Genomic DNA, 13,439 nt, shown 5'->3' with positions numbered 1-13,439 from the left:
CAAGTAAATGGATTTATTTGGGATTGTGGAGAACAATCCAAAGGCAATGAAAATTTATGATTAAGAGTTGCATAGATAGAAAGCTAAGTTAAATTGTTAGCTATGCTAAAGACTCAAAATCATTTTTAATACTTCATTATGTAATAAGTAAGTTATTAAGACCACTTTCCAAAATGGGTATTTTGAAAGGGATATGTGAATGACATATATGGTTTTAACTAACACTTTGAAAAGCAATGATTTTTTCAATTCATAAAATGCTTAGAATGAGTTTTCAAAAACGAAACATGTGGAATTGAGTGGGAGTTGGTGACAGTCTTGTTTAGACATGAAGTTTAGTGGGAGAAATCATCCTTCATGAATTGCATAACATATTACTCATTGGGAATGACGAGCATATACTGTCTTTTATAAAGAAGTATTTAGGTTTTCAATTCTGGATGATATTGGACATCATGTGAATCCATTAAAACATGGGATGTTGGATTGGCACTTAGATAAGTATCTTATGTTGATAATGATTCTTCATCTTAAAGAAATCAATCAATTAAGTAGGTTATTCATGTCGATGAATATAGAATTACCATGATAGAGTCATGGTTATTTAAAGAACGTAAGAACTGTTGTCTACATGAATTCGATAACCAATGTTTCCGCCATTGGTATAGTCATGTAATGCCATTATGCACATGTCCTAGATGAATTAAATGCTTGGAGCATGATAAGTCGATAACAAGTTAACCCATATGAGAGTCATTGGTAAGCCTCAAGGAACCGTCATGAATTCTTAAGGAGAACTAATGGTCTGTTTTGGAGTTTGGAAGGATACTTAGTTGTGTGTTAAGAGGTTACACAAACTCAAGTTTCCTAACTCATTAGGATTTATGAAAATCCTAGGCTGATTTTATTGACCTAAGAAGTAAATGACTAAAAAGAGTGTTTTATTGTCATCCATTGCAACATTCTACGAAATGAACCTAAGTACGTTGTGATTAAGTGGTGTACGTTAAAACTATAAGTAGTGTTGTCCACCGAAACCCACATCACAAGTTATGTGATAACAGTAAGAGCTTCTTCTACACTTAAGAACCTATGTCTAGTATGAAGTCTAGACATGTACTTAGTAAAATTCATGCTATAAGGGATAACATGAAATTGAAGGAAATCGCAATTAACAAAGTTTGATCACTTGGACACGTGGTATGTTCACAAGCTAAAATTTTATTGCATTGAGCAAGTGCATTAGTACACTTATGATTATAAGACATTGAGTGGTAATATGCTATTGAATACTCATGTGTGATAATCACATTTATTGTTTGAGTTATCGTTAACTCATATAGTACTTTGTTACATCCAAATGGGTTGTTGAGACAATATTGAACCCCATTAAAGTGAACTGGATTAACATAGTATTCGCCCCTAGTTACTTATATGAGGTGACATCTTGAAGCAACTAGAGTGCGATGCGATTGATGGCAAGTTCAAGTGCCATAAAGTCATAAGAGATGACTAGTCGATCATATAGGCATACTGTGAGGGACACTCTGTCGGGCTTATGACCGCTTATAGAGTTCTGGCGATTTTTATAGCCTGGTCGTGGCGAGAGCTACTATGGTATTCTTATGAGTCAATTCTTTGACTAATGATTGTTCGCCTAAGATGGCACAGTTTCAGAGTGACTTTGATTTATGTCCGGCGAGCTTCGTAATTGGGGTATAATGGGCATGTTTTGGGTCATGCGGAGCTGTGGCTAATTGAAGGGAAGAGTGCAATAGGAATTGTTCATCCCCATCAGGGTTATCTTATATCTCAAGGCCACTCGAGGAGCAATGAACTGGAAATGCGTGGCCAAGCTCGGAAGGTATCTATGGTAAATAATTCCAGTCGGACAGTTATTCTCCAGATCGAGGAAACCACTCAAGATATGATCAAATGCAAGTACGACCTGCAAGACACCTTGCATTGAGTGGGAGATAGTAATAGGACAAGAGAATTGGTGACGCACACTTGTCGCGGACAAGTGGGAGATTGTTGGAGTGTGTGTCCTCGACAATAACGCGATCACATGTTTAAATCTCATGATAAGAATACTTAAGGGAAAGTAACATTTTATTGTCAACTAGTCCACATTAATCGGTAATGATTGGCTGACTAGAGTTTGACATTGCTGTCGTATGACGGTGGTGATTAGTTGATCCCTTAAGGTCATACCTCTAGGGAAACATTCTTAATTGACTAATTAATTAATTGTATGACGATACAAGTTAATTAATTCCTTAAATTTGAACGAATGGTTTTGTGAGTTATAATACGTATTTTTGTGGACGCGGGCCCACAGGGGTTGCTCGGGTAGGAAAAGCGAGCAAGCTTTTGCATTTGTGGAGTCGCCACAAATTTATTGTGGAAAATTGGAAACCGTTCGAATACCTCATGCCATGTCAAGACACAAAGTAGTGACATGAACACCAAGAACTCGTTACCCTTAGCATTCTTTGTCTAGAATGACTCTCGTGGATGCCAATGAACACGGATGTTCACAGAGATTTGGAGTAAGGGGTGAGGGTACGTATTAGAAAGCTCTTTTGATTGAACACCTAATCCCGCCCGCCTCGATAGCGGCCTCTACTAATGATTAGGGAAATCATCTATATTCGATATATTGAAGGTTATATGCATGCTATGCAACATCCATTAGATTAATCCTAGCATGTAAAATTTAACTAAGTCGGTGAACACGTAGTTTAGCATTCATTAACGTCGAGATAGAAATTTAGGTTAATTGCATGTGAAGGCATACAAACAATAAATAATAAAGAAATAAAAATACAATATAGGAAAATTACAATAATTACAACAGGTTAAATGATCGATTTAAGTCGAAAATACACTTAAAACGGATGATTTTAGAAAAGAAAGGGAAAATAAATAAAGGAACAGATTATTAGTGATAATACGATTAATAGTTAATTAATACGTAACTAATAACTAAGTCAAGGCAGAAATAGGAGTTCAGAGACAGAAATCAACTCGGAACAGGCGCAGCAGAGCTTCGTCCTTTGGAAGATGCGCAGCAGTTGCTGCGTCTGTTTCTGGGTTGAGTTCTGGCTGTGAAGCCGGAATTGCATATCGTTAATGTTCGTGAGTAAATTTAATGATCGATTAATAATATTTGACTCGGATGGAAGTGATTTAACATATTATTCACATGTGATTTGTTACGGAATATATTGTATTATACGGTGGTCGTAGTATATGAGTTGGATATCTTGTATTATGGTAAATATGTTATATGGGTCGATATGGTTTCCTAAACCGATTAAGGTTGTATGAGTATATAATGTAACGTTGTGCAGTCAATACAATTAACACAATTATTCCAAACCCTATTTTTTGTCAAGTATCATCTTAACTTGGTATCAGAGCCAATTAAGTGTGTCGGCGGTAGATTTTTTCCGTTCGCAAGTATGACGAAAGACGGAGACGCGTCCAAATCAGACAAGAAAACCTCCATTAGTCATTACTTTCTACGGCCAGGCGATAAACTTGGTGATAAAGTCGTACAAGTCATGTTGAATGGTGATAATTACGACGAGTTGTCTATGAAGTTGTGTGGTGCCCTACGTGCCAGGAAGAAGACGGGATTCATTGATGGTACTATCAAGAAGCCCAGTGATACGTCGAAGGATTGTGAAGATTGGTACATGGTAAAAGCGATGATAGTTAATTGGATTTTCAATGTTATCGAACCCGCGTTGGGTTCAATGATAACGTATGTCGATGATGCAAGAGTTTTGTGGGAAGATATTGAACAATGGTTCAGTGTGGGTAATGGACCGAAGCTTCACCGTGTCAAAGGCTCCATCAAGTCGTGTAGGCAGAATGAGAAGGAGCCCGTGTCCGAGTACTATGGTCGTTTGAAGAAATTGTGGGATGAACTCGATAAATACAATCGCAATCCCACGTGTGAATGTCGTGGTTGCAAGTGCAACATTAAAGGCAAATTGGATAAGAAGCGTGATGAAGGCAAGGTGCACGATTTTCTTATGGGACTCGATCCTCAGTGAAATCTTGTTCGTTCCAATTTGTTGATGCAGGAACCTCTTCCGTCTCTTAACCGCGCCTATGCTGCCATTGTTCAAGAAGAAGGGGTGCATGGAGTCAACACCGGCAGCAACTCTGGTTCCCGTGGTGATAGCAGGTCCGAGCCTATTGGCTTTGTCGCGAAAACAGCCAATAATGTCGGCTTTAGTTCACGGTCGATGGACTCAGACAATGATGCTCGTCCTCGCTGTGAGAAGTGCAACAGGTGGGGGCATCATAAAGAGAAGTGTTTTGATATAATTGGGTATCCTAAGGGATGGAAGGAGCGAAGCAGGCAGGGCTATGGTGGTGGAGGCGGTGGAGGTCGAGGTCGTGGTAATGGTGCTGGTTGCGGTGGAGCAAATCATGCACAAGGAAGTGATGAGTCGACGGAGAATAAAGAGCAGTTCGTTAGCGTGCCTAAGGAGCAGTGGGATGCATACGTAAATAATGCCAAAGCTAATAATGCGAGTGCCTCGAGTTCTCGGATGTCTGGTAAGAATGATAATGATGTACTTTGGCTATTAGTTTCGGGTGCTACCCATCATATGACAGGTAGTAGGCATTTATTGAAGGATGTATGTAAAATTAAGTCATGTCCAGTGACTTTACCGAATGGGAAATCGTCACAGGCCCTCGAAGAAGGAAAAGTCGAATTAGGAGGCAAAATTGTTTTGAATAGTGTGCTCTTTGTTCCCGAGTTTAAGTGTAATCTTATTTCGGTTTATCAGTTAACCACCGATCTTGACTGTACTGTTCATTTTACTAATTCATCTTGTGTTATATAGGACCGCGCATCGAAGACGAAGATTGGTACGCTTGAGCAACGCGGCCGGTTGTATCTGCTTCGTGGCTCAACTGCACGTGCGTATGGGTCACAGAAGCGGGGTGATGAGGTTGGTATGTAGCATCGTAGATTGGGTCATCCTTCCAAGAAAATAGTGCAGTATTTACCTTTTATTAGTCATAAGAATAATAGTCATGATAGTAAGTTGTGTGAAATTTGTTATCGTGCCAAACAAACACGTGAGAAATTTGTTGTTAGTAATAATAAAGCTACTAGTATTTTTGAGTTGATTCATTTTGATTTGTGGGGTGATTATCGTACGCCCTCTTCTTGTGGTAGTCGTTATTTTCTGACAATAGTGGATTATTTTTCTCGTGCCGTATGGGTATATCTTATTAAAGCAAAGAGTGATGTGTCATAGTTATTGAAAAATTTTGTTGCCATGGTGAGACGTCAATTTAGCACTGATGTTAAGGTTATTCGTACGGATAATGGAACAGAATTTACTTGTTTAAAATCATTTTTTGCTGAACAAGGGATAATGCATCAAACCACTTGTGTCGGAACTTCACAACAAAACGGGAGGGTAGAGAGAAAACATCGTCATATTTTGAATGTTGCTCGTGCTCTTCGTTTTGAGTCGGGTTTACCTGTCAGTTTTTGGGGTGAATGCGCGCTAACTGCAGGATATTTAATAAATCGCACTTAGTCCATTGTGTTAAATGGAAAGACGCCATTTGAAATATTGTTTGGCAAACCGCCAATTTATGATAATATCCGTGTGTTTGGATGTCTCTGTTTTATGAAGCATTCTCGTCGTGACGGTGATAAATTTGCTTCCCGTAGTCATCGTTGTGTATTTGTGGGGTATCCTTTTGGTAAAAAGGGATGGGAAGTCTATGATATTGAATCTAAAGAATTTTTTGTGTCACGAGATGTTGTTTTTGATGAGACAGAATTTCCGTTTCGTGCCTCTGATTCCTTGTTGTCTCGAAATATTGGGGAGAATGACGTGGTGTATGATGATGTGGTGTATGATGAGGAAATATTGTTGGGTGATGAACCGGATGTTGGTAGGCCCTCGGGTGATGAGTCAATGACTCAAGGGGGGGTGCCTGGAGGTGACGTGAATGAGACCACGCAAGAACCCGAGAATGGTAGTGGTGATGCGGGTCCGAGTCATGGTGGTGCGGACGAAGTTAAGGGTGAATTGGGTCGGGGCAAGCGGCCTTATGTTCCATGGTCAAGATATGATGAGAGTGAGTACGTTACAGGTGCAGCACGTGTTGTTGAACCCGTTGAAGGTCATGATCGCTCGTTTTGATCGAATGTCTCATCTTCGTCAGGTATGCCTTATCCTTTAGCACTTTATGTAAAGTATGATCAGTTTTCAGTTTTGCATCATTGTTTTCTGACTAACCTTGATGATAATGTCGAGCCTAAGTCTTTTCGTGAAGCAGTGAGGAGTGAAATGTGGCGTCAGGCTATGCAGGCCGAGGTGGATGCTCTGGTTCGGAACGACACGTGGGAGATTGTTGACTCTCCTTCTCGTAAGAAAGTAATCGGTAATAAATGGGTGTATAAGGTGAAACTACGTGCTGATGGTTCCGTTGAGAGGTATAAGGCGCGTTTGGTTATTCTTGGTAACAAACATGAAGCTGGGATTGATTATTATGAAACTTTTGCTCCTACTGCTAAGATGGTGACAGTTCATGTTTTTTTAGCTCTTGCAGCTGCTGGTCGTTGGGAGTTGCATCGGATGGATGTGCACAATGCCTTTTTACACGGGGATTTGGAGGAGGAAGTGTACATGCGTCTTTCTCTTGGTTACTCGACCGACACACCAGGTAAAGTGTGTAAGTTAAAGAAATCTTTGTATGGGCTGCGTCAGGCTCCGCGCTGTTGGTTTGCTAAGTTATCCGCTGCTCTTGCCGTGTTTGGTTTTGTGCAATGTTTATCCGATTACTCGTTATTTTGCTATGCTAAAGGTGATGCTGTTGTTTACATTCTGGTGTATGTTGATGACTTGGTCCTTGGTTGTAATGATAATTCTCTTGTTGTCCGGGTGAGAGAATATTTGAATACGTGTTTTCATATGAAGGATATTGGAGCCCTGAAATATTTCTTGGGTATTGAGGTTGCCCGGAATTCGACTTGTATTTTTTTTGTGTCAACGAAAATACGCTCTTGATATTTTATCCGAGACAGGTATTATTGGTGGAAAGCCCGAAAACGTTCCAATGGAACAAAATCATTGGTTGTCATTGGCTAATGATGAGTTGCTAACTGAGTCGGAGAAGTATCGTCGTTTGGTTGGTCGTCTTATTTATCTTACTATCACCCGGCCAGAGCTGTCTTACCCTGTTCATATTTTGTCCACTTTTATGCAGCAGCCGCGCTTGTCTCACTGGCATGCTGCTTTGCAAGTCATTTGTTATTTGAAGAAGTGTCCTGGTCAGGGTCTGTAACACCCCCATTTATTTAGGAGCCTTTAGCAAGACATTCCCAATAAATTGGACTGTTACCATCTCGGTTGCCCGAGGTAAATGATACGGATTTAAAACAAACCAAATTACTTTAATAACTTTAACTGAAATAATGGTTTTATTACATTGCCAACCGATTAAATATAAACTTGAACATTACAATTTACTACGCAGCGGAAATTACATAAATAAAGTTGTAAGTGATCTAGACAGCAACTACGGTCCAAGTCGAGCTCACATCCCAATGCTCCCAAGTCAGCTAATCTTTAGTACCTGTCAAATCTGCTCCCCATTATGGTTCATCACAGGTGTTCACGAATACACTGTCAACCACGAGGTTGAGTAGGATAAAATACATTAAAACAACCAATCTCTCACAATTGTCAATATTACAATCTCAACTGCTCACATGTCATATAACGACATCAACCATCCACGTTATCCACCAGAGACTAAGCCTGGGGCCTTCCAATTATTCACACACGTTATCCACCAGAGACTAAGCCTGGGGCAGTCCAATCACCACTCACGTTATCCACCAGAGACTAAGCCTGGGGCAGTCCAATTCTGATAAACCATTCCACAATATAATCGTATAAAATATACAAAACTCCAACAATTAACAAAGTTAATCACTCAGTTAGCTTAATTAAATAAGAAATCATACACCAATCATCCTTTCAATACATTCACGTATTAAACACGTAAACCAGATATAGTTGAGTAGATTATCCTACCTTTTCAGCAATACTCCAATTTACGCAATCAACTAAAATATTCTTCAGTAAACCCGTCTCACAAATCCGTCACCTAAACAATTGTAAGAATAATAATAATAATTACTAATTACGAAACTCTTATAATTAATTAACTAATTATAATTATTTATATTTCATTATTTATAAATTATACAATTACGCTAATTAAAACCCCGTCTTACCCGTCGAACAACCTATTAAGGTCACCCACACATAATATAAATTATTAACAACCTTTATTATTTAAAACTATAACTAATAATAACCATCATCATCAATTTATCATTACTAATCAATTCATACAACCCCGTTTCAAACTTTGTCAAACCGTGTTACACTTGACCCCAAACAAATGACCTTTGTTTCACGATCTAACCACCACCATCACCACCCCTCTTCACCACCTACTCAACCAAACATAGCCACGGTCCATACAGCCCTAACCACCGCTACCCACACCTCCATACATGGTTCCAAACTAACGCCCTAGCTGCTACTTCTACGAACATACCAATTACCGAAAACCCGACATCGTCAACCACCGCGTATAAAGCTCCTCGCCAAAACTACCACAGCCACCAATACCACCTCTGGCCACCACCGTTGACTCCACTGTCCCACGGTGACTTCAGGGGTGGTCCCCTTTCCTCGGCATAGCCACCAACATGGCCACGGTTCCCGTCCTAAAACCGTGTTCACATCCTTCCCCTGTTTCCCTTGTTTACCGCCACCACCGTCACCAACCACCACCCATAGCCTCCCTATACCACTCACCTTGGTCGACTAACCACCCAGGTCACAACCCCACCATACCCAGGTCACGTCGAGTCCAATTGGTGGGTCAAAATAAGGGTTCGATTCCCCTGGTTCAACCCGCTACAGCCCAAACCCGCCACCTTTAAACGCCCCAATAACCACCAACGTCAGGTCAAAGACGGTCAGAGAAGGGTTAGACGGAGTCACGGTGGTCCAGTGCTGGCCTAGGGTCAAGGTCACGACTTCATGGTTGTTCGTACAGTGGTATACGGTGGTGTTAAAGTCCACATTAAAACGTTATAACAAAAACAATTGAGTTTAAGACGGTTTACCTTTTATCGCTAATTGCTCTTTAATTCTCTCCTTCTTTCTGTTAGATCTCTTCCTTCTTCCTTAATAAATTATTTTTCAGATTTCTTTGTATTTATAGCTAGGTTTAGGATGTGTAATACACTAATTAGGAAACCATTATAAATTACCTTATTACTATTATAATTATGAAATACAATTATTATTATTATTATTATTATTATAGCATATTTACCAATTATTATTATTATTATTATTATTATTATAGCATATTTACCAATTATTATTATTATTCTATGAATTATCATATATTGTTATTATTCGGTTATCATCCCGACTCATTATTCTATTAACTTATTAATTATTTTCGTCTAACAACATAATCCGTAATCATTATAATTAATAAATATAACTAATTTATAAAATATGATTTATAAAATATAATTAAAATACGGGGTATTACAGTCTTTCCCCCTTAAAATGAACTTCGTCCCGAAGTTCAAAATGCTACAAAAGGCTTATGAAACTATAATACATCTAAATGCCATTTCAACTAATTATTATTGCAACACAATCAACTTACTTAATCATTATCAAACTATATCATACTTATCAAAATATATCCCAAAATTAACTCAAAACACGAAAATGTATCACATAATAAACTTAAAACATGAGGTGTCACATTCTACCCCCCTAAAAAATAAACTTCGTCCCGAAGTTTCGGAACTACTACTACTTTATTGAAACTACAAACAACTTAATACTTATATAAATGAGAAGAGTCTAATCCTCTCAATTAAACTAGTTACCCTTCTCCTCATTCCTTTGTACTGTACTAGCTGTTCCAAATGTCTTCCCACCATTACTCTGACCACCTTCATTGCCCTGCCTATTGTTGTAGCTCCTCTGAGTACTCCATTGCCCTGCATTTCTATTGCTGCCTATACTCTGTATTGGAGTTTGGTAGTTTCTTTGGTTTTCATTCCCATAACCTCCATTTCCATTGCCACCTCCTTGCTTGCCCAAATTTACTCTACAATCTATGATCTTATGTCCCAACTTACCACACCTGAAACAACTACCAACAAAATCTCTACTAGCCACCGACCGACTATCACTCCCACGGTTCACTCCTCCCATCGGTGCACTATTAGCAAAGTAAGAGTGGTATTGGTTAAAATTTTGTTTCTTACTCCCAACATTCTCACTAGAAGACTCAACCTTTCTTTTCTCACTCTTTCCCTTCTTCTCCTCCTTCTCCCTCCTCTCTTCCTTTAACATATCTCAATCCTCTCCGCATGCCCACTTTCGTTGATAAACATCATCCATGGTACTTAGTTGACCAGCTGCAAGCCTCTTCTTAATAGTGGTTGTTAATCCTTTTTCAAATCTAAGTGCCAACATCTCATCACTAAAATTCAAATCAGCTACATATTCTGACAATTCCATAAACCTGTTATAATAAGTCTCTACTGTCATCTCCTCAGTCATCTTGAAAGAATCAAATTCAGCTCTCATCTTACTCCTAATATGTTCTGGTACAAATACAGCTCTCATATTCTCCTTGAAACCCTTCCAAGTGATAAAAGGTTCATCACTCTCCCTCCAAGCTTCCCTTAAGACTTCCTTACTACGATTCCACCACAAACCCGCTTTTCCTCTCAAATAGTAAGCAGCTTGATCTACTTGCAACTCCTCAGGACATCCTAGCAACTCAAAAAGGTTATCAAACTCCCTATGCCAATCCCCAAGTAAAGATGGTTTACCTAATCCGTCATATTTCGTTGGGTTGTGTCTTGCGATACTAGTGCTCATCTTTGCTGGATCCTGAACTGACCCCTTAGCCTTCAGAGCCGCAGTCAAAGCCTCATTCATTGATATCAAATGGTCAATCTCCTCTTGAGACATGGTAGAAGGTGTAGGTGTAGATCTCTTTGGAGGCATGGTTCTATAAAGTAAAACAAGACAACATAAGCTTCTACCCGAGAAAAGATGGCTAAACATTTTAAATATTTTATACTTACAAAACAAGGTTTGATCAATTCTATCCTTTCTCACCCCGCTTTAGGTCCTCCTATCATCACTCCTACCTCCCAATTATCATAAGTTAGGAATCGACAAAACATTTATATTAAACTTTTGGTAAACTCGCGTTTTTCGGAAATCAAAGTCAATCTGTAACTTTCAAAAATCACCATTAAATAACCCTTACGTTTTACATTGAGTTTTTATACTTTCCAGAAAAAAATAAAGAGTTTTCAAAACATGGGAAAAAGAATCAAGTCCAAATCTCGAACAACCATTTTATAAAGATTTTTACAATTCAGTGGGTCGAAACAAAAACTGATCAGCAATTTGTCAAAAACTTTGGTCAACTTGTAAAAATCACTATTAATTGTCAAAAATTTAACTTGCAACGTGCCTTATCAATATGGAAACATATTTGAATCTTTTAAACATTAGAGTTGGAATTACGCCGAAATATTAAGTACGTATTAAATGACAAATTTTACAAAATTGTTTGTCGAAGGCATAACTGCACAGGAATATTCTGACCACTGTCCACTAAATTATTTATTTCTCCCAAACCGTAAAACTTTTAAACATGAGACCAACGGAGTTGGTAATCTAACTCATTGGGTTATCACTCATAAAAATTACAACCTTGTATGATAAATGGAGGTCAAATGGAAACTAAATCAAATAGGGGTAAAATCTGACGGAATAAAGTTCAGCTCTAGGTTCCTTTCTACTAGGTCACAAGCCCTTATTAACACCCTCCTACTCCTATATCAACACAACTTGGTCGATAAACTTTCACACACGACCAGTATATACTCTAAAGCATTCATATCACAAGCTTAATCATTTCATAATATATTTTAAATAACATGGCTTTGGGATTCACACAACCACATATCACTAGACATGATTCGACTATCACACAACGTTCAACCATATAATCAATATCAATTTATAATTACTTTCATGCTCATGATCAAAACAATTCAACACCAACTCCTCATTTCATCCATTCCACATCCCTTAAAATCAAGGTTACGTCCCGTAAACTCAGTCATCAATGAAAACAATATTCAAACAAAGCAACCAAAACTCCTACGACAAAATAAACAATATCCATTTTAAATTACCCCACTCTGTAATATCTCTCAAGGAAACCGGTTCAAAACTGAAAGGGCCAGAAGTTTGGTGTGAGGGGGCCCCTAACTCATCCCAAGCTTAAGTGGGCTCCTAACAGTTTCTACCCGGGTTCATTTTATTAGACACATCCTATGTTCATTATTGTTCATTGGTTAGGCTTGAGGATCGTTTCGCTCTGATACCACTTTGTAACACCCCCATTTATTTAGGAGCCTTTAGCAAGACATTCCCAACAAATTGGACTGTTACCATCTCGGTTGCCCGAGGTAAATGATACGGATTTAAAACAAACCAAAGTACTTTAATAACTTTAACTGAAATAATGGTTTTATTACATTGCCAACCGATTAAATATAAACTTGAACATTACAATTTACTACGCAGCGGAAATTACATAAATAAAGTTGTAAGTGATCTAGACAGCAACTACGGTCCAAGTCGAGCTCACATCCCAATGCTCCCAAGTCAGCTAATCTTTAGTACCTGTCAAATCTGCTCCCCATTATGGTTCATCACAGGTGTTCACGAATACACTGTCAACCACGAGGTTGAGTAGGATAAAATACATTAAAACAACCAATCTCTCACAATTGTCAATATTACAATCTCAACTGCTCACATGTCATATAACGACATCAACCATCCACGTTATCCACCAGAGACTAAGCCTGGGGCCTTCCAATTATTCACACACGTTATCCACCGAGACTAAGCCTGGGGCGGTCAATCACCACTCACGTTATCCACCGAGACTAAGCCTGGGGCGATCCAATTCGATAAACCATTCCACAATATAATCGTATAAAATATACAAAACTCCAACAATTAACAAAGTTAATCACTCAGTTAGCTTAATTAAATAAGAAATCATACACCAATCATCCTTTCAATACATTCACGTATTAAACACGCAAACCAGATATAGTTGAGTAGATTATCCTACCTTTTCAGCAATACTCCAATTTACGCAATCAACTAAAATATTCTTCAGTAAACCCGTCTCACAAATCCGTCACCTAAACAATTATAAGAATAATAATTATAATTACTAATTACGAAACTCTTATAATTAATTAACTAATTATAATTATTTAT

General features: G+C 38.5%; 1 protein-coding gene across 1 annotated transcript; it reads left to right on the top strand.

Annotated features, from left to right (window-relative positions):
- Nucleotides 1-3,467: 3,467 nt before the first annotated feature.
- LOC141617945 (uncharacterized) lies at nucleotides 3,468-6,194 on the top strand. Its single transcript, XM_074435071.1, has 5 exons — nucleotides 3,468-4,031; nucleotides 4,098-4,805; nucleotides 4,872-4,979; nucleotides 5,292-5,522; nucleotides 5,679-6,194. The coding sequence occupies exons 1-5, from the start codon at nucleotides 3,468-3,470 to the stop codon at nucleotides 6,192-6,194; spliced, it is 2,127 nt and encodes a 708-aa protein (XP_074291172.1).
- The last annotated feature ends 7,245 nt before the right edge of the window (nucleotides 6,195-13,439 follow it).

The sequence above is a fragment of the Silene latifolia genome, chromosome X (assembly GCF_048544455.1).
Source record: "Silene latifolia isolate original U9 population chromosome X, ASM4854445v1, whole genome shotgun sequence".
In the NCBI taxonomy this organism is placed as follows: Eukaryota; Viridiplantae; Streptophyta; class Magnoliopsida; order Caryophyllales; family Caryophyllaceae; genus Silene; species Silene latifolia.
This window is presented reverse-complemented; position numbering and strand designations above follow the sequence as displayed.